The sequence below is a fragment of the Mustela nivalis genome (assembly GCF_964662115.1).
Source record: "Mustela nivalis genome assembly, chromosome: 4".
NCBI lineage: Eukaryota > Metazoa > Chordata > Mammalia > Carnivora > Mustelidae > Mustela > Mustela nivalis.
The window spans coordinates 686,631-704,699 of record NC_139023.1 but is presented as its reverse complement, the minus strand read 5'-3'; the positions used below and the strand labels follow the sequence as shown (position 1 = coordinate 704,699).

The following is an 18,069-nucleotide window of genomic DNA, read 5'->3' as shown; positions in this document are numbered from 1 at the left end:
GAATGAACAAGGATTACTTAATTTAGGAGATGGACAATAAAATTCTTTGGAAAGGAGGAGCGTGTGCTCCGGCACTGCCCCCCCACCCTGCGCCTCTCCCCGCAGAGCACAGAAATGTTTTCCTGAGGAACCCGTTACCGAGACCCCGTCTTCTAACTCGGCTCCTCTCTTGTCCTGCCCCCTTGCCCCTCTGTCCTCCCAGGACCCCAACTAAAAGTGAGGACATCAGGTCTGAGAAGAGAAGAATTTGCCATTCGACCATAAGCACAGCTTTAGAAGCGGCGGGGGGTGTCGTGAACCCCGCGTCCTGTCTACCCCCGGCTCCGCCCGGCCAGCTCTCTGCAGCACTCAGTACTGCCCCTGGCACATCCCAAGTTCTCTAGCCAAAGAGTCTGGGCCCTTGGCCCCCTCCTTCCCTCCCACAGCCTGCCCCTGGCCTGCCGGTGAGCACCTCAGGCTCGGCCAGGCGGGGCGGGCAGAAGGGTTGAGACAGAGCCACCGCGGCTGACTCTGCCTGCCCCGCCGGTGAACCGAGTGCTGGGAAAGGGGTGGCAAGCAGTGTCTGGGGTGAGCGGGCGGCATCCCCCCCGCATTCACCGGACCACAGTCATCTGTTTTTCTGCCCACAGGGCTTCTCTCCCTGTCCACACCCTGTGTCCCCCGGGGCTGGGAGCTGCCCGGCAGGAAAGGGTTCTGGGCAGGCTGGGGCTGTGGAGGCACAGGTGTCCAGCCCAGGAGCCCTCCGGTCCTACAGCAGAAAAGCACGTCCACAGGAGTAGGCATGGGCATGTGGGTACCGAGGCCCACCGAGGAGAGCAGGGCCAGGAACGTCCACTCGGCCCTACTGAACTGGGCTGGTCCTCAGCAGCGGGGCCCCGGCTCTCCCGCGGGCTTCCTGACCGTGAGTTCTGGCCAGAACTAATGGATGAGCGAGGTCTGAGGGTCCTCCTTCCCACTCCCACGTTCCAGGCACGGTCCTGGAACCCCCCTCGGAGTGCCCGGACTGATGAGCCTCCCCGGGGCACTCGGGAGTCAGGAAGGGACCGCCACCTGCAGATGCGGCACGGAGATGCAGAGGACCCAAGCCGCCGGTCCCACAGCCAGGCAGGGCAGGGCTGAGAGAGCTCCAGGTTCTCCTCCCCAGCCCACCCGCCCGCCCTGCTCCTGAAACACGCCTTCTCCCCCAAATGGAACAAGGTACCTTTCAAAAGCATTGACTATCCAGGGCAATCAAGATAAATTCTGTAGTAGGAAAGTGAGTCCTCAGTCCTCAGGCCACGGGCCCGGCAGCTCCCTGACAAACAGGCCTCAATTCCGTTCGTGACACCAGAGAGCACCAAGGACATCCACAGGCTCCGTGATTTCTGGAAAGAGGCATGACCAGGGCAAGGATGCGAGGCCTCATGTGGGATTAAACACTCGACCGTCACCATCTTAAAGTTCTTAGCGTGTTGGCCTGGGCCCTCGTACTTTCATTTTGCACAGAGCCCTGCAGTCACAGCCGTCCTGCTTCCGGTCACCTCGGCAGCTTCCCCACCCCAGACTCAGTGCGTCACACAGGCATGACTCCACAGCCACCGGGAGGAACGCTTTCCCAGCAAGCGTCTGAAACCAAAGCGAACCAAAATACACAGAAGCCCCAAATCCATGCAATTAGCCAATGACCCCTCCTCCCCAAGACAACGCCCTCCCCTCCCCATCAGAGCTGACACCGCCCCTTGACACCCCTTTCCTCTCCCAAGGTCTTATGATCATTTTTATCTGACGCACTAGTAAAATTACTGGGAACTCTCATATTTAAAATCATATTTATAATCACGGAAGTGATTATATATATATTATATATTATATATTATATATTATATATTATATATTATATATTATATATTATATAAATACTCTCATATTTAAAAGGCACAGAAGTGATTATATTGACTATAGACACACCAGGGGATAATGGATGACGATCTATAAATACTCATTTATTGTTTACCCTTTTAGGAAACGCTGGCATGTTTCCTGTGACTCATCTAGACCAGAAGCACTTACCCTTTTTAAAGTCACAGACCCCTCTGGGAACCCAATGGAAGAAAGAGACGATCGTGCACAAAGTCTATTTGAGGCCCGAGGCCCCTGACGCATCCAGCCCCATCCAGAACCCAACTGCTAGGACAGTTGAGGAAGGCAATCGGGCCACTTGAGGCCCGAGTTCTTCCAACTCACTCCTCACCACTGGCTACCTCCTTCCTGCCTGCACATTAGGCAGACCTTGGTTCTGACCCACAAAACTCCAGAATCATTTATAAGTACCATGTATCTCCCCACCGGTCTAAGAGACCTTAGGGGTCACAGACCAGAAGCCAGTGATGGGACTAAGATGAGAGAAGAAGTGGGGAAAGGAGCAACAAGAAATGCCCAGGGGGCAGCTTTCGACAGGCTACAGCCTCCCTGGAGGCGGCTCTACGGCACCTGAGTACTACAGAGCAGGGGTGGCTGAGCCCAGGCTGAGGGGAGAGACCCACCCCATCACCCAGAGGACAGATCTCCGCCACCAGGGGTGCCCCGTGGGTGGGGCTGTCCCAACCCCCGCCCCCTCCAGAGCTGTGCCCACATCTGGTGCTCGAATCTCCGCGCTGTAGGAATTCACTGCCTCTCGGGGTGATGTCCCCCGGGGGTGCCAGCAGGCCCAGTGCCGTAACGACCTCCCTACAAGGCCCCGACCGCCCTGAGCTGCAATCTTGGGCAGACGAGTCCTCCCCACTGTGTCCTCAAATACAAAGAACAGATGACATGAGGCCATGTCCACGGTCTCACCAAAATCTGAGGGTCTGATGGGCTTCAAAACCCAGATCTTTCAGGTTGTAGAAAAGGGACATGCAAAGGTTCTGTCATCAAACAGGAATAGGAGTATGAATATTCAGACTAAATAGGTCAGATTTTGCCAACAAATGAATTCATTAGGTCAGCTTTTCCCCCTAAATTAGTTGTGAAATAACGGGGCACCTGGGTGGCTCCGTGGGTTGAGCATCAGCTCAGGCCATGGCCCCAGGGCCCTGGGATCGAGCCCCACATCAGGCTCTCTGCTAGGAGAGGTGAGTGCCTGCTTCTTCCTCTCCCTCTGTGCTGTCTCTCAAGTGCATTAATAAAATCTTTAAAAAAAATTAGTTGTGAAATAATTTCACTTTCAAAATGTTATGCTGTTCCTCAGAACGGCAGCTAAGACCAGACCCCTGTGAGTCCCCCCTGGGGTCACTGTGGCGGGACTGCAGGAGCTCCGGCACCCGCTGCTACAGTGTCCTGACCCCAGGCCCGGTCTGTCCTGGCACTCAGCCCTCGGAATTCTAATGGTCCTGGTCTGCCTCCCTCTCGAGAGGGCCGGCATCTCGTGGGCAGGAATGACCACCTGCTCCTGTGTGTACCCTGGGCACCAGGCCCGCGGAGCGCGCGTCCCCACCGGCGTGCAAGAGGGACTGACCCAGACTGCGACGTGTCTCAGCTCGCCTGCCTCCGAGCAGGTGCAGAGAAGGGCGTCCCCGAAGTGCTCCCCCGAGGCTCCTGAACCTGGCGCACCCGTTCGGCGCCCCTGCCAGAGCACCTGGAGAACCTCTTTGCCGTTTCAAAATTCTGTTTCTCCAAAACCCAGTTAATAGCCCTGGGAATGGCCCTGGCCGGGGAGACTTGGGAGATTGGCCCTTAACTACAATGGATTTCATCTGACTCCCAGATTCCCCTCCACCCCTCGAATGCAGCAGCCCCACAGCCCTGGAGGCCCGGGAAGCCAGCCGGGGCCTCTGCCCCCCGCAGCGGCCGCCACAGCTCAGCCGCAGTCTCGGCCCAGGGCCAAGGAGATCTTTGCTTTGAGTGTTTTGCATTTCTTCCCTGTGAAGACCCCGTCTTTGGAAGCAGGCCTGGCTGTCTGCACCGACATCACCGAATGCGAGAAGCCCAGGGCCCCCCGGAAGGCTGCCTGAGCCCGGATACCTGAACGGGCCGCGGCAACCGCCTGAGAAGCGCCCTCTCTCGAAGAAGAAAAGGATTTGGAAAGCGCGTCTCCTTCCCGACGCACGACAGGAGGGACTGAAATGCCCGCGTGGATTACTGTCCTCTGGGGTCCTCAGTGAGGGGGTCACTGGCTCTCGTCTGCGCCGCCCCTCCCCCGCCCCAGCGGGACCCCCAGGTCGATGTCACCCAGGCTCGCTTGTAGGAGGCCGGTTAGGATTAACCCTCGGCCCCCGTCAGGCACGCTCTTAAATCTGGAGCCTGGGGGCTTCCCACCGGTCATCTGTTGTTGGGTCAGAACCGTTTACAAAGGGCCTTGTATCTCGGGGGCGGAGGGGCCTGGGTCCCGGATGTCCCCTAAAATGTGTCTTTCCCTGGACAGCCGCACCGTCTCCAATCCTGAGGAGCAAGAGCTGATGGACCCGAGAAGTGTGTCTCTTCAGAGAGAAGACGGTCAAACCCTGACCCTCAGAAGGGAGACGGGCCTTAGAGTGGGGCTCCAGGGGCCTCTGGACCGGAGACCCAGACCCGGTGTCACAGCAGCCCCGGTGTGCTCGCCGGTTCTGGGAGTGCTGGCGAGCTGGTCCCTGGGGTGGAGATGGGGCAGGGAGTGGGGGGCGCTGACACTGGGTCACTGACCTTACACCGGTGCCCACCAAAGCAGGCTCGGGGCACTCTCCCCGGCAGGTGGAGGGGTCTGCGTACGGCTCACGGAGTCTTTCTCTGGAGGGGTTTTATTTATTTATTTTCCCCTTTTCCAAATACCTTTTCCTCAGGTGCCTAATGCAGGATCCAAGCATCCGTCCCCACTCCCACCGACCAGGCCTTCCGGATCCGCACCCCATCCTCCTTCCTGGGCACGTCCTCCCTGCAGAGAAAGCCCACCCCGGCGCGCTGGCAGACCCGTGCGAGCTGTGTGCGGGAGGCCATTCAAGGAACGTGGGGCTTCCTGAGGGGAGGCACCTGCGGGCTTCACATTCCTAAAATGTGCGTCTATTATCAACCGGAGGCATCTCGGGCTGGTGGTATCGGAAGCGACACAAGAGGGGCCGCATGGACAAGTCGAGGCAGGGGTGCCACACTGAACTGCGGGCACAGTGTCACTCAGGCCTCCTGCTCCTGGGACCGCACCTCCAGCCCACGGGGCCTAAGAGCCCCCTGTGCTGCCTGTTAAATGCAGATCCCTGGGCCCCACTCCCAGACGTTTGGTTCTGTAGGTCTAGGCAAAGCCCCCAAATCTGCCCATTCAGCTGGCAACTCAGATGACCCCGATGCAGGCGGGTCAGCGACCGCACGGAGAAGGACGCCCCGGCCCCTTCTCGCACCTTCTTCTCACTTCCTACCACTTTCTGCTTTTGAAAATAGCCTCCTGGGGCACCTGGGTGGCTCAGTTGTTAAGCGTCTGCCTTGGGCTCACGGTCATGATCTCAGGGTCCCGGGATCCAGCACCACCTCGGCTCCCTGCTCAGCGGGAAGCCTGCGTCTCCCTCTGCCCCTCCCCCTGCTTGTGCTCACGCGCTCTCTCCTCTCTCAAGTAAATACATAAAATCTTAAAAAGGAAAGAAAGAAAACAATGTCTCAAAGCTGTTTCCCCCCAAAGAGCTGAAGGCACTTGGCAGGGAAGAGTGGCCCCATATCAGTGCGTGCATATTTACAGGTCCAAGTGTCCGAAGTTCACTTCAATCTAGTCCAAAGGGAAAAAAGCTCTAAGAGACATTCCTAGGAGACCTAATGACATCTGTCTACCCACCGTGGAGGGGAAAATGCCAAGGTTAAACGCCTGGTTTCTGGGTTGTGGCTATATTCTCATTCTTAGGAAATATGAGCCGAAGTACTGAGATAAAGGGCTCGACGTCTCACAGGATCCTCAGCTCAGAAACAGTAACACGTGCGTGTGGACACACAGGCGGGACAGGACGAAGCTAATGGGACAAGATGGAGTTGTTGGGTCCGGCAGAGGACCCGGAGCCCCCACACTCTCCCTAGAGCGATTTCAAGGTCGGAGAGGACACCATCGACGTACAAAGTCACAGGCACAAGCCCCCGGCCTGGCCACCGGGGCGTCAGGGACCGCAGACCCCGTTCTCTGGGCTCCGTCCGCACCTGGAAGTTTCTACCTGGAAGACAAGCTCCCTGCGCCCGGCCCGGAGTGTGGCTGGAGAGGCACTGACCCTGAGCGCGCCGGGAGCTTCGCACCACGTACAACCTCAGGCCCAATGAGGAGTGAGCCCGGAGCGCCGCGTGAATTCGGGGTGCCACCCCGTGCGCCCTATCCTCCCAACACTGAAAGGCCTGTACGATCTGACTCATGCAATGCTGTTTTTTTCTAATGGTACAATTCTCATCAGTAATGGAGGAGAAAAATCCTACATAGAAGCAGTTATAAACCAGAAAATAAAAATCCCCTTCCCGACACACGTGGCCCCAGCACGAGAAGAGCTTTTACTGGGACCAGTGAGTTACTGCAAACTCCAGAGTTTACACTGGGCTCTAACACCTTCCTGAAGTGGTTTTGGGGATGTAAATTAAGCGAGAATGACAGACTGAATTTTTAAAAGATTTAATTTATTCCTTTGAGGGAGACAGAGAGAGAAAACGAGCCAGGGGGTGGGCAGGGGGAGAGGGAGCAGCAGGCTCCCCGCTGAGCTGGGAGCCCAACACGGGCTCAATCCCAGGACCTCGGGACCATGGCCCGCAAGGAAGGCAGATGCTTAACCAGCTGAGCCACCCAGGTGCCCCCAGACTGATTTTTTTTTTTTAAGTTCTCGTTCGGTTAGAATAGAATTGTGAGAAAGCTCCCAGAGATCACACGGCTCATGCGCTATACAAGACGACGCAAAGGCAGTCCTTGCCCAGAGCACCAACCAATCCAACCAACCCGAACAGATCTAGCTGTACGCCCCGCAGCTTGTCGACACCGGCCCTTACGTCCCTGGACCGCTGGGAGTCCCAGAGCTCCAGGGAAGGCGCCACGACCAGCCTGGCACGCGGCTACAGAATGCCGGTTCTGCGCGTGAAGGAGTATCGGCTCTAGTGGTCTGTCCCCATCCTCATGGGAGCCACGCCAGCTTGAGGTGCATAGCGGGTCTATACTCAGAGGGTAAGTGACTTCACTCTCCCCAGAGATCCGGATGGAGTCAAGACCCTGGAGTAATCTGAGAATAGCTCAAAGAAGTCAACGACTCACCCACTTCTCAAGAGCTCCTGAGCCCAACACAACAGATTTGGGAGTGGGAGACAGAGATGGGAGACCCTGTGGGCATTGTTCACACTCGCTAATAAGGAGCTCCTCTTGCTTATAGAGATTTCAGGGCAAAACAAATGCTTTTGGGGACACTCCAATGAGTCAGAGGCTGAGAACAGAAGTGAGCAGCATTGTAACCATCTGCAAAAGCTTCCCGCGAGCGCACTTACTAGAGGAGTGGGTGACAAACTACTCCAAGAAACAGTTAAATTTTAGAAACTGATTTGTGATCTCACGCATGGAGCTTTTAAAGAAGTAAGGGGTTTGTTCCGTCATGTTCCCACGCTGCGAGAACACTGTGGTTTCTGTGCTGGGAAATGACAGCTGTTCCTCTGAGCTATAAAAGGTAGGAGGGTCAAGACCTGGTCTTTGTTTCCTCTTGTTTTGCCTTGTTCTGTTTTGTTTTACAAAGTGCCTGGTCCAAGACCGTAAGTAATTAACTGCTTGCTTGATAAATGCTTTTTGACAGTGAGCTAGAGAATGCTAAGGAGATGACTTTGCCCATTTAGGTCATAGGATAGTTGGGTTTGTTTGTTTGTTCGTTTGTTTGTTTTACGCTACAGTAATTATTGTATTTAATGTCAGATAGCTGTCTTTTCCCGGCAGGTGAACACGAAGCAGACTTCGTCTGGTCTGTAGGTACTTCTCCTGTACAGGTGCCTGGGGCAGTGTGTTCAGTGGCCCCCCCCACCCTTCCCTACACGCCCCAGGGGTCACCGCCCTACTAGTACGCGTCTGTGCCACTCACCCGCGGCGTTGATAAGCCATTGTCTCTTCAACCAACAAGCGAAAACCAACACAATGAAAATGTGAGTGTAGGAAGATAGAAGAAAAGGAATTCGAGCCTTAGTTCTAAACTCTTTTCTTGCCTCAGTTCGTTTCCAAGTCTATTGGTACTGGGAGTCCCCCCAACCCCAACTTTGAAGGGCAATCTCAGGAAACTTCCACAGGACCCCGCTTACCCCGTCAGCGTCAGACTCAGATATGCCCATGGAGAGGAACGACAGGCCTCGAGGCATCCAGCAACCGTCAGGGAGGAGGCACGAACGCCTGCAGGGCTCCGGTCGGGAGGTTTCCACAAGGGCCGCCCCACAGCCCCGCTTCAGACATCTTCTGAGTCTGCAGCACTTTAAAGCTGGTTTTCCAAAATCTCTGGCCCAAAGCTATGGCTTTGTCTCCTTGATCCCCTAGTTAGCAATGTCCCCCGAGGGTCAGGGGGCTCTTTCTAGGTTGTTTGAGCAAATGCAAATGTAAGTGACTTTTAACATTTTAAAATTCAAAGTAAGAGAATGGAAATCTGGACACGACTTCATCACCGAGGTTCTGCGTCACCGGAAAGACAAGAAGGCGGCCAACAACAAAGAAAGCTGTCTGGGCTGGTGTGTCACCGCGGAAAACCTTGGTTAAAAAACATTTGAAGTCATTCATTTTCCATATTGTTTTTAATTCAGTTCTTCCGAAGGGGATCTAGCAAACCTCTCCTGCCCCACCTCAGCCCGTAAAAATCCCGGAGAGCGACACAGAGTTCTGCAAGCTCCGCAGGGAGGTCAGGGTGACCGCCTGGATGGACGTATGTGCAGAGGGTGCGTAGATTTCTAGGGACCGAGAAAGGCTTCTTGCTCCACAGTCTTCCCCGCAAATCACATGGGAAGTTCTCTAACAGGGGAAAACCTTTTTTAAGCTCAAGAATAACACTGGGGCGCCTGGGTGGCTCAGTCGGCTAAGCGTCTGACTTCAGCTTGGGTCATGATCCCGGGGGCCGGGACAGAGTCCTGCTTGGGGGGGGGGTCCCTGCTCAGCGGGGTCCTGCTTCCCCCTCTGCCTCTGCCGCTCCTCCTGCTGTGTTCTCTCCTTCTCTCTGACAGATAAATAAAATCTTAAAAAAAAAAAAAAAAAAGAATAACATTTACCTTCCCTTAGAAAGAAAGGCCGCACAGTGATTAACTCGTTCACTTACTCCTTCGCCCACTGCCGCAGCACCGGTGTGTTGGGCAGGGCTGTCGCCGGGTCCTGGGGAGGCAGGAGTGCCACAGCCGAGCGCAGAGCCTCAGGGAAAACGCAAGCGCTTACAACTCGCTCTAAGGGCAGCAGGATTTGAGAAAAGGGAACGTGATGGAAAGTAGTGGGGGGAGAGCGCGCTACGATACGAAGCCGGCAGCCTTTCAGGGAACGGAGGTGACGCCAGAGAGGAGAGCCACGACAGGGAGCCAAGGAAGCCCCTGGGGTAGAGGCGCCGGCCGTCTTCTTCCTGTGAGCAGAGCCCGGGTTTTGTCTGCCTCTTAACCTCCCACTCCTTCCACCCCACCACGTGTGGCTGAGTGGCCAAGCTTGACCAATCCCTTGGCAAGGACTGGCTTAACAAGGCACTTGGGACGGAATCCTGCAAGTGAGACCGGAGGAGACCCACGCTGTGAGGGGCCCAGGAAACATCTTCTCTCTGATGAGCCATCAGGAAGGGACATGCTCTCCCTCCTTCTGCAGGACACGGCTGTAACTCCCCTGTGCTGCCTGGCGCTCTGGCAGCCACCCTGTAACCATGAGGAAAACGACACTGGACACGGCCCCCAAGGCAGAAATAAAACCTGCTGAGGACGGGGCGCCCTACCTCGGGACTGGTTATCGGTTGAAATTAGAAAATCTCCTTGTCATTTAAGCCACTTAAAGCGGAGTATTGTGCGATCTGTGGCCAAAAGTGACCTGATACAACTTACTTCATAACTTTGTGGAAGACAGCCCTCCCCTGAGGCCTCCTCACCTCTACCGGCTCACCTGTTAAACAGACAAGCTAAATCCCAAGGGCTGTGCACGGAGCCTTCCCGTTGTTTTCCCCAGCTCTACTCACGAAATATAATTAATTTTCTAGCCCATGAATTAAACATTGCTGCTGCCAGCGGAAAGAATTTAGCAACAGCCTTTTGTCGGCAAGAGAAGCAGGATCCCCACATGTTCTAGAATAACCTGCAGAAGGGGCAGAGGGGAGGCAAAGGGGAGGAGCCATAAAAGAAAGAAGGAAGCACTGTGCCCGCCTCTCTGAACGGGGCGCTTCTGGAACCGCAGCGTGCAGGTGCGCCACTCACAGACCTTATTGAAATGCAGGTCCTGATGCGACGGGTCCAGGACGGGGTCTGAACGTCTTTATTTCTAGCCAGCTCCCAGGTGACGCTGACGCCGCGGGTCCGCGGACCCCAGCCTGCGGGGACCCAGAGCCCGCTAAGCCGTCCCTGGAAGCTGCAGAAACGGAACCAGGACTCAGGAAAGAGGACTCACCGTGCCCGCAGGGAGGGCTGGGGGAACCGGCTGCGTAACTGAGGCTCGAGGGAGCAAGCGAAACAAGGGCAAGACCCTCACACGCTTAGAAAGAAGGAAGAGTCAAGAACAGGCAAAGGCCTGAGGGAGATGCCCCTTCCCTGCTGGCCACTACGCCAGGTGCGCGCCCCAGCATCTTTCCTGGAACACTTCTGGCTCACTCGTCCCTCCGCAAGTGTCTGCTCTAAGAACTTTGCTCCAGACCATTCCATCAGAGCAGGAATTGTTGGTGTGTGGGACGGGCTGAGAGCAGAAGGAGAGAGTCAGGCAGGGGCGGAAGCGCAGCCTTTCTGCAAGCCCCGTCTCCTGGCCCTGTGGCTCGGGAACAATCCTCCTCACCCTGGATCTGGCCCCTGACCCCGCCAGCCTCGCTGGACCATCAGGTCCTCGAACCATCCTGCTCTGCCTCTCCTCTCCTCACAGCACTGACCCCCCCCCCCCCGCCTGTGGCCGCAGGGCAATGTCCTCCAAACCCCAGGGCTGCCAGCCAGCCAGCCAGCCAGCCAGCCAGCCACGGGCCTCCTCCTCAAGTCTCCCAGACCAGGGGCTCTGAAGTGAGACTGCCTCGCTCGCATCACTGGTGCGCCTGTCTGTCCCTCCGACTGGCCGCCAAGTGCCACCACGCCCAGGTCCGCATCGGTGCCTGGCAGGGAGCGGCTGAGGGGTTAATGTTACTGAACAAGGGAATTAAATGATGCTTCTCAGCCCAGTTGTGCATCAGAAACATGTGAATGGTAAAAAACAGAAAAACCCAACAAAAAAACAAACAAAAGAAGAAACAAGAGGAAGCCAGAGCATTACCCCGAGACTGCGATGCGGCAGGCCTAGGTGAGGGCCTCGCTTCCAAAACCTGTAAAGGATCCCCAAGGGTTCTGATGTGCAGCGGGTGTTAACAATCACTGGATCAGAAAAAATGAATGAATTCGTGGGTGGATGAATCGGCGACTGCTTGTGCAATGTGAGGCCCTCCCGCACGGCCCCTCGCGCCCATAACGCACGAAGGAGGGGCACGCGAGAGAGGAGGCCGGCCGAACCCCCGGCTGGAGCCACCATCCCACGGCCGGAGGAAATGAACTCCGAGCAGAAGGCCTTGACCCCGAGACCAGCGCTTTCGGACAGTGAGCCGGCGGGACGAGGCTCGGGGCTCGGCCTCCACAGGCTGAGCGCAGCAGAGGGAAGGAGAGAAGGAAGCGCCCGGGGAAGGGGTGCGGCGCCCGAGCTCACGTCTCCTCTGTGCCCACTTCCAGGCCAAGTTCTTCTTTTTCTTTTCTTCTTCTCCTTCTTTTAATCCCAGTAGAGCGGACGTACCGGGTCATATTAGTCTCGGGTGTAGGGACAGTGATTCGTCGCGTCCACGCGGGACCCCGCGCTCATCACGGTCGGGCCAAGGTCTCTACCGTTTCACTTCCCTCCCGCGGCAACCTGACGGCCTGCGGCGGGACTCCCACTTAACCTCGCTGTGCCCCTGGGGACGCCGCGGCCAGCAGGGCGAGTGATCAGCCCAGGGCTGACCTTGCTGGGGGTGGAACGGGGTGCTGATCCCAGACCCTCACTCCAGAGCCCACCCTCTTAACCTTGGGGCTAGCAAAACTGTGCCTCCCAGCAGCCACATGCAGGCTGCACGCCAGAACTGCCGCATGTCAAAACCAACACTCAGCGGGAAAAATGTCCCCCAAAGACGGTGCTGTGTTTTACAGAACCCTAAGGAGCCACCACGGCTGTTCGCCGTTTGTGAACGGCGCAGCGGCTCTTCCAGGCGATTGTTTTAATTGTGTACCGTCCGCAAAACGGGGCAAGGCAAGCACAAAAATGCCACAGCAAGGTCATGGCTGGACGTCTGGATTTAAAGGCTGCGTCTTACCTGCGAGCCACAAGTGCTCCAAGCCCCAGACCGAGGACGATGCCAGGGCCAGCCCCCATCCTGGGGGGCAGTGCCAGTCGGTAGCACTGAGTGTCTACTCTCCGGCAGGCACTTTTGTAGGCGCTCCAGGTCTTCAAACAACTTTCAGCGCAGCGTTCCTGTCCCCCTTCCCCGGACAGATGGGGACGGGCTCCCCAGCTGCCAGGGGACACGTATGAAGGTGAACCAGTGGGCAGTGCCAGGCTTCGAGCCCATGTTTCTACTCTGCAGCACCACTTACTTCAAGGTCACAGTACAGTCTGCAGTGACCTTGGGCAGTCTTAGAAAAAACCCGAGTTAATAATGTTAACCTCAAACCTATATTTATGCTTGTTAGGACTGTGACGTCAGCCAAAGCATACTCTATTCTCCGGTTTTGCCGGACGCTAGCCCTGAGTGAGGAAGCGCTTAGCGTCTGCCCATTTATTAAAAATGTAGGAGTTGCAACAATGGACTGGGAATTACAGGGTTTAATTTTTGTTTTTTGGTTTTTTAGTAGTTTAACTGGGCATTAAGATGGTTGGTTTGTTTGTTTAAACATGACTCAAGATACGGATGGAAGGAAAAACCAGTCAAAACTAAGACCCTAAGAGATTTCGAGAAATAAGTGGGCCCTGTTTCTACAGCCCTTGTAACTGGGTGTGCTCAAGAAAACAGTAAAGACCAGGCGAGTTGTCAGCTAGACAGAAGATGCTTATCTATGAAATAGTGACCTTTTAGAGGAAAAACAGGGAAGAGAGAAAATCTAAGGGAAAGAAAAGACCCAGATGGAGGATGGGGAGGGGCAGGGGAGGAAGGTCTAGGCGAGACTTGTGTTCATTTCTCTTTGTTTCCAAAGCCAAAGCAACCTTTTCCATGCAAGAGAGGCAACAAAGCCTAGTTCTGTGCCAATGCACCGTGCATTGTGCTGCGAGAGGGCATTTCCCCTTCTACCGAAGAAAACGGGCCGACATCAGGACCGGTACCGACGGCAGCTGTAATCAGGGAGCACCAACCAAGGGCCAGGTACTGTGCTGTGATTTACACGAAATCTCAAATTTAACTCGCACAACCCGGTAAGCAAGAGGTACGGACACACCCATTTTACAGGCCAGAAAACTGAAGTTTAGAGACGTTCATTTGTCCCAGGCCATGTAGAAGGTGAGTGGGGCAGCAGGCATTCCTGTGCAGACAGGTCTTTCTCCCTAGCCACCACCCTAGAAAATGGGGAGGCAAGGCCTAAGTCCGAGGCCAACACTTTCTTGAGCTCCCCAACAACTTCAGAGACTCAACAGAAAAAGCAGCACAACCCACAAAGACATCCAGACCACCCCTAGTCATGGAGGCACGTCAACTCCAAGATAGAAGGGGACCCCTGACCCCTGACAGAAGACAGGTCCTCCTCAGGCACCTCTCAGAACGGCACAGGCTTCGGTGGACCAGCCTCTCCGGAGGCCCCCAGCACCCCGACTGCTTCCTCCCCAGAGCCTAAACCCCACCGGAGAGTCCAGCCGGCACCGGGGAATTCCTGTAAGGCCTCATCGATGGCCATGTTGCCCCCAGGGGGAAGGAAGAAGGGGGCAGAGCCAATCACAGCTCTTCACGCCTCAGACCTGCACAGTCCAAAGAGGGAAAAAAAGCCATGACGTCACCACGGGACACATTTAGGGGACTCAGATGACACTTAGAGAGAAACCAGAAAAGTCCCTGACATTTCTGGAAACCGACAGCCAGAATGCCCGGAGACAGGCAAGGCCGAGGTTGCTGGAAAGGAGGACTCGTAGCATCATGACTGCCTCTACCGGCTCCTCTGTTCACTCCTCTCAGGATTCAGGGCCTGGATTAACTGGGTCTTTGGCCCAAAACTCTTAAAGCAGTCCCTGTTGTATCAGGTAAAGATTTGTCCTCCAGCTGGAGTTTGCATTCTGTCCTCGAAACGCATCATCTCCTCCCTCGGGTCCCGCGGGGACGGCTGCCCAGGGAGGCACACGAGGGGAAAGCGGTGCCCTGGCCCCAAGGGGAGTCGGAGGAAGGTGGGGGACTAGGCAGAGGCGGAGGCTGGGCTGCACCATGGGCCTCTCATGGACAACATCCCACCACCCCGCAGGCGCCTCTCCACCCGCCGCACACCTCAGTCTCTGCCGGGCGCGCGGCAGCCGTGCCTGCGTCTCCAGGGCGGCCTCACCCGGGGTGAAGGGCGGCGAGCGAGGGACGGGCCGAGCCAATGTCCGTGACGACTCCCGGCCCGAGGAGGACGAGCGGCGCGTTAGGGCACGAGCTCGGCCGAACGCTGGACAGAACTGGGCGGAGGTGGTGACACGGGGCAACAGGGCGCCAGGGCTGCCCCCGAAAATAACCCTGCAGAGCCCGGGGCTCAGCACAGCTGCCCCCGCGGGCTCTGCCTCTGGCCACTCAGAACAGTCGTGGACCAGCACGTGTCTAAGGCAACATTTTGGACTTGGAAAGCACAACAGCCCCACTGCTCCTTTCCTTTCCTTCTCCTCCCTCTCCTGCTGACGCCGGAAGCACAGGGAGAGCCAAGCTCCGGAGAACGGCACTGATGGAGGAGCCGAGGCAGGAGACCGCGGGCCGGAGGGGACCGGGCCGGAGGGGACCGGGCCGGAGGGGACCGGGCTCTGGCCGCGTGGCTGCCGTGGGAAGCCGCAGTCCTGCTCCAGGACAGCAGAAGGCCTCCGGGGTGAGGGAGGGGTCCGCTGGCTACGGTCTTCCGGAAAAAAAGATTCTGTCTTCACCCCAGAGAACAGCCTGAAAAGGACCGAAGCCACTTGGCAAACCCGGAGAGGAGGCCCTGTCTGAGCGGCTCCTGGTGGGGTGCCAGGGTCGGCAGGGTCTGGGGGCAGCATGGGGCGGAGCCCGTGCGGCGTCCTGGGGGGACAAATACAGACGCGTTCTGAGCACTCAGGTCTCCACGTGCTCACTCTGACCCTGCCCTCGGGAAGGCCAAGCCGGGCTTCGCGGGCGCAGGTGGGCCGGTAGCGTTCCAGGCCTGGAAAGGGAGGGAGGTGCTCCCTGGAGGCTGGGGGCAGCGCTGAGGGCTTTAGGCGGCCTTGTGGGGCCTGTCCAAGAAGCAGCGGCTGAACAGCTTACAATCTGGTCATGCGGAGATGAGCGACGCGGAGGACAGAGAATGAAGCCAAGACACCATCTTGGAGACGCTGGTGAGGAGGGCACAGAGCTGAGGAGGTGCGCTCCGTGGGGGAGGTGCAAGCAGAGGGCCGCCAGGAGCTTTTAGGTGACTTAAAAAGGCTTCATGGGCAGGCGCCGGCTGGCTCGGTCCGGGGATGAGCAAGTGGCTCTAGATAAGGGGTTCTGAACCCCAGCGCCGGGGCTGCACGTGGAGCGCACATGAAGGGGGAAAGACTCCCATGGATTCCCCAAGACTCCTGACCCTCTGGCCGCGCCCCGAGCTCCGTCCCTCTCTCAGCCACACCCCTAAGAGTTAAGGGGCTCTGGAGGGATTTGCTCCCAGGGCAGGGCCTGCAGGGTCAGGAGGGAAGGCTGAGAGCCCGGTGGCCCTTTCTCAATCAAGGCACGAAGCTGGCACTATTCCAAATAAGCTTTGCAGAAAGTTGTCTCAGTATTTTCTTCCTTTTTCCTTCTGAAAATAAAAGTAGTTTGTATTTCTTCCTCGAGATCCCCCATCGGCATCTGAAAGGGCTTCCTGGATTACCTCACCACCTTCTCAGGCCCCAGTATCCGCCCCAGCTACCGCCTCAGGTGACTGAAGCCCAGACCAGTCACTGGGACCAGGGGGACCTGCGAGGTGGCTCAGAGGACAGCGACTTAGGGAGGCGGTGCGCCCCTGGAGCGCACGGAATGGGGAAGCGGGAGGCGCGGCGGCCCAGCCCTGAGCTCCCCCTCCCCGGCCCGCCAGCACGGGGCAGGTGGTGCTGGGACGCAGAGGGGGACAGCAAGGGGCGGGGGCAGCAGCCATAGGTGCGGCCACAGTCCCGCCCGGGCCGGAGAAGGACGGGCCTGGAGGCGGCTCTGTGCTGGGGCAGAGCGATGTCGCGGGGCCACCTCTGCGGCCACTTCTGGGGCACCGACACCGCAGACTGGGGCGCGGGAGCCCGTGGGGCGCGGGAGGCGAACGGGCCCCCCCCGTCATGCGTGGAAATCAAGGCCGTTTCCGCGCCTGGCGTGTCACCCTCCGCCGCTGTCGCCTCCTTCACCCGGGCCCCAGGTCCGTGGCCGAGAAGAGCCTGAGTTCGCGCGCGGGCGACCCCGGCGTCTCCCCCACGTCCCCGACCGCTGGCCGCTGGCGCTCCGGGGCGCAGAGCGCGGCCGCGGGGCTCCGGTCCCTTCCGCTGTCGCCGCGGAGCCGGACACGCGCCCACCCCGCCGGGCCCCGGGCGAGGCACCGCAGCGACCCTCGGACGCAGACCCGGCCCGGCCCGAGGACCGACGAGCGCGGCGCGAGCAGCAGGCCGGGGCCGGGGTCGGGGCCGGGGTCGGGGCCGGGGTCGGGGTCGGGGCCGGGGTCGGGATCGTGATCGGGGTCGGGGCCGGGGCCGGGGTCGGGGCCGGGGTCGGGATCGGGGTCGGCGCCGGCGCCGGGGTCGGGATCGTGATCGGGGTCGGGGCCGGGGCGGGGGTCGAGGCCGGGGTCGGGATCGGGGTCGGCGCCGGGGTCGGGATCGGGATCGTGATCGGGGCCGGGGCCGGGGTCGGGGCCGCCGGCGGACTCACCCCAGAGCAGCGTGAGCGGCCGCGCGGCGGGGACCAGCGCCAGCGCGTACAGGGCGGCCGCGTGCAGCAGGCCCAGCAGCACCACGTTCCTCCAGACGATGCGCCGCCGCCCGCCCTGCCCCGCGCCCTCCGCCCCCGGCCGGGCCTGCCCCTCGGCGCTGCGGTGCGGGACGTGCCCCGCGGCGGCGGCCGGGCCCGGCATGGCTGGGACGGCGGGGCGCTCGCGGCGCGACGGCGACAGGCGACAGCGACAGCGACAGGGACAGGGACGGCCACAGCGGACGGGCTCCGCGGGCGCCAACTCTCCGGGGGGGCGGGGACCTCGGCCTTTTGTCGGCCGCGGGGGGGGGGGCGGTCTCTGCTCCCCCGGCCCCGCCTCCCCGGCCCTCCCCGCCCCATCCCTGCTTCCCCGCGCCGCCCCCGGCTTTCCACGCGGACCCAGGATGCGGGTCCCGGCGCCGGCGTCTGTCGCGGGCGGGTCACCGCAGCGCCGCGGCCGGGGCTGGGCAGGAGGGAGAGGAGGCGGGGCCGGGGGAGGGGCGGGAGCGGGGGCAGGGCTGGGGCTGGGGGAGGGCCCGCGCCGCTCCGGCCGGTCCGCACCGGGTGGCCCAGGAGGAAGACGCTCTTCGGTCCCCGCTGCCCGGGGCTGCCCTGACCCCGCGCCCGCCCTGACCCCGCGCCCCGGTGCGTCCGCGGCTCCTGCGCCTTCGGGGCCCGCGCCGGGGGTGCGTCCGGGGCTGGCGGGGGCCGCTGGGGCAACGCGAAGGGCACCGGCCGCGCCTCCAGCCTGGAAGCAGGGAAAGGCCTCGGAACTGGACGTCGGGGCCACCCGGCCGGGCCCTCCGGACGCAGGTTCCTTTCCCCGGAGCGGAGCTACTTTGTGCTTCGTCCCAACTTGCGAATTCTGTGAGTTTGAAGGAGCCTCGGTGTG

General features: G+C 59.1%; 1 protein-coding gene across 1 annotated transcript in view; it reads right to left on the bottom strand.

Moving 5' to 3' along the window:
- The window catches only part of SCD5 (stearoyl-CoA desaturase 5), a 143,997-nt gene extending 126,605 nt beyond the window's left edge, over positions 1 to 17,392 (bottom strand). Inside the window, exon 1 of the mRNA XM_082726513.1 lies at positions 17,139 to 17,392. Coding sequence (XP_082582639.1) covers positions 17,139 to 17,340 — 202 coding nt within the window. The 5' untranslated portion in view covers positions 17,341 to 17,392. The remainder of the gene's footprint in view (positions 1 to 17,138) is intronic.
- Positions 17,393 to 18,069: the final 677 nt, after the last annotated feature.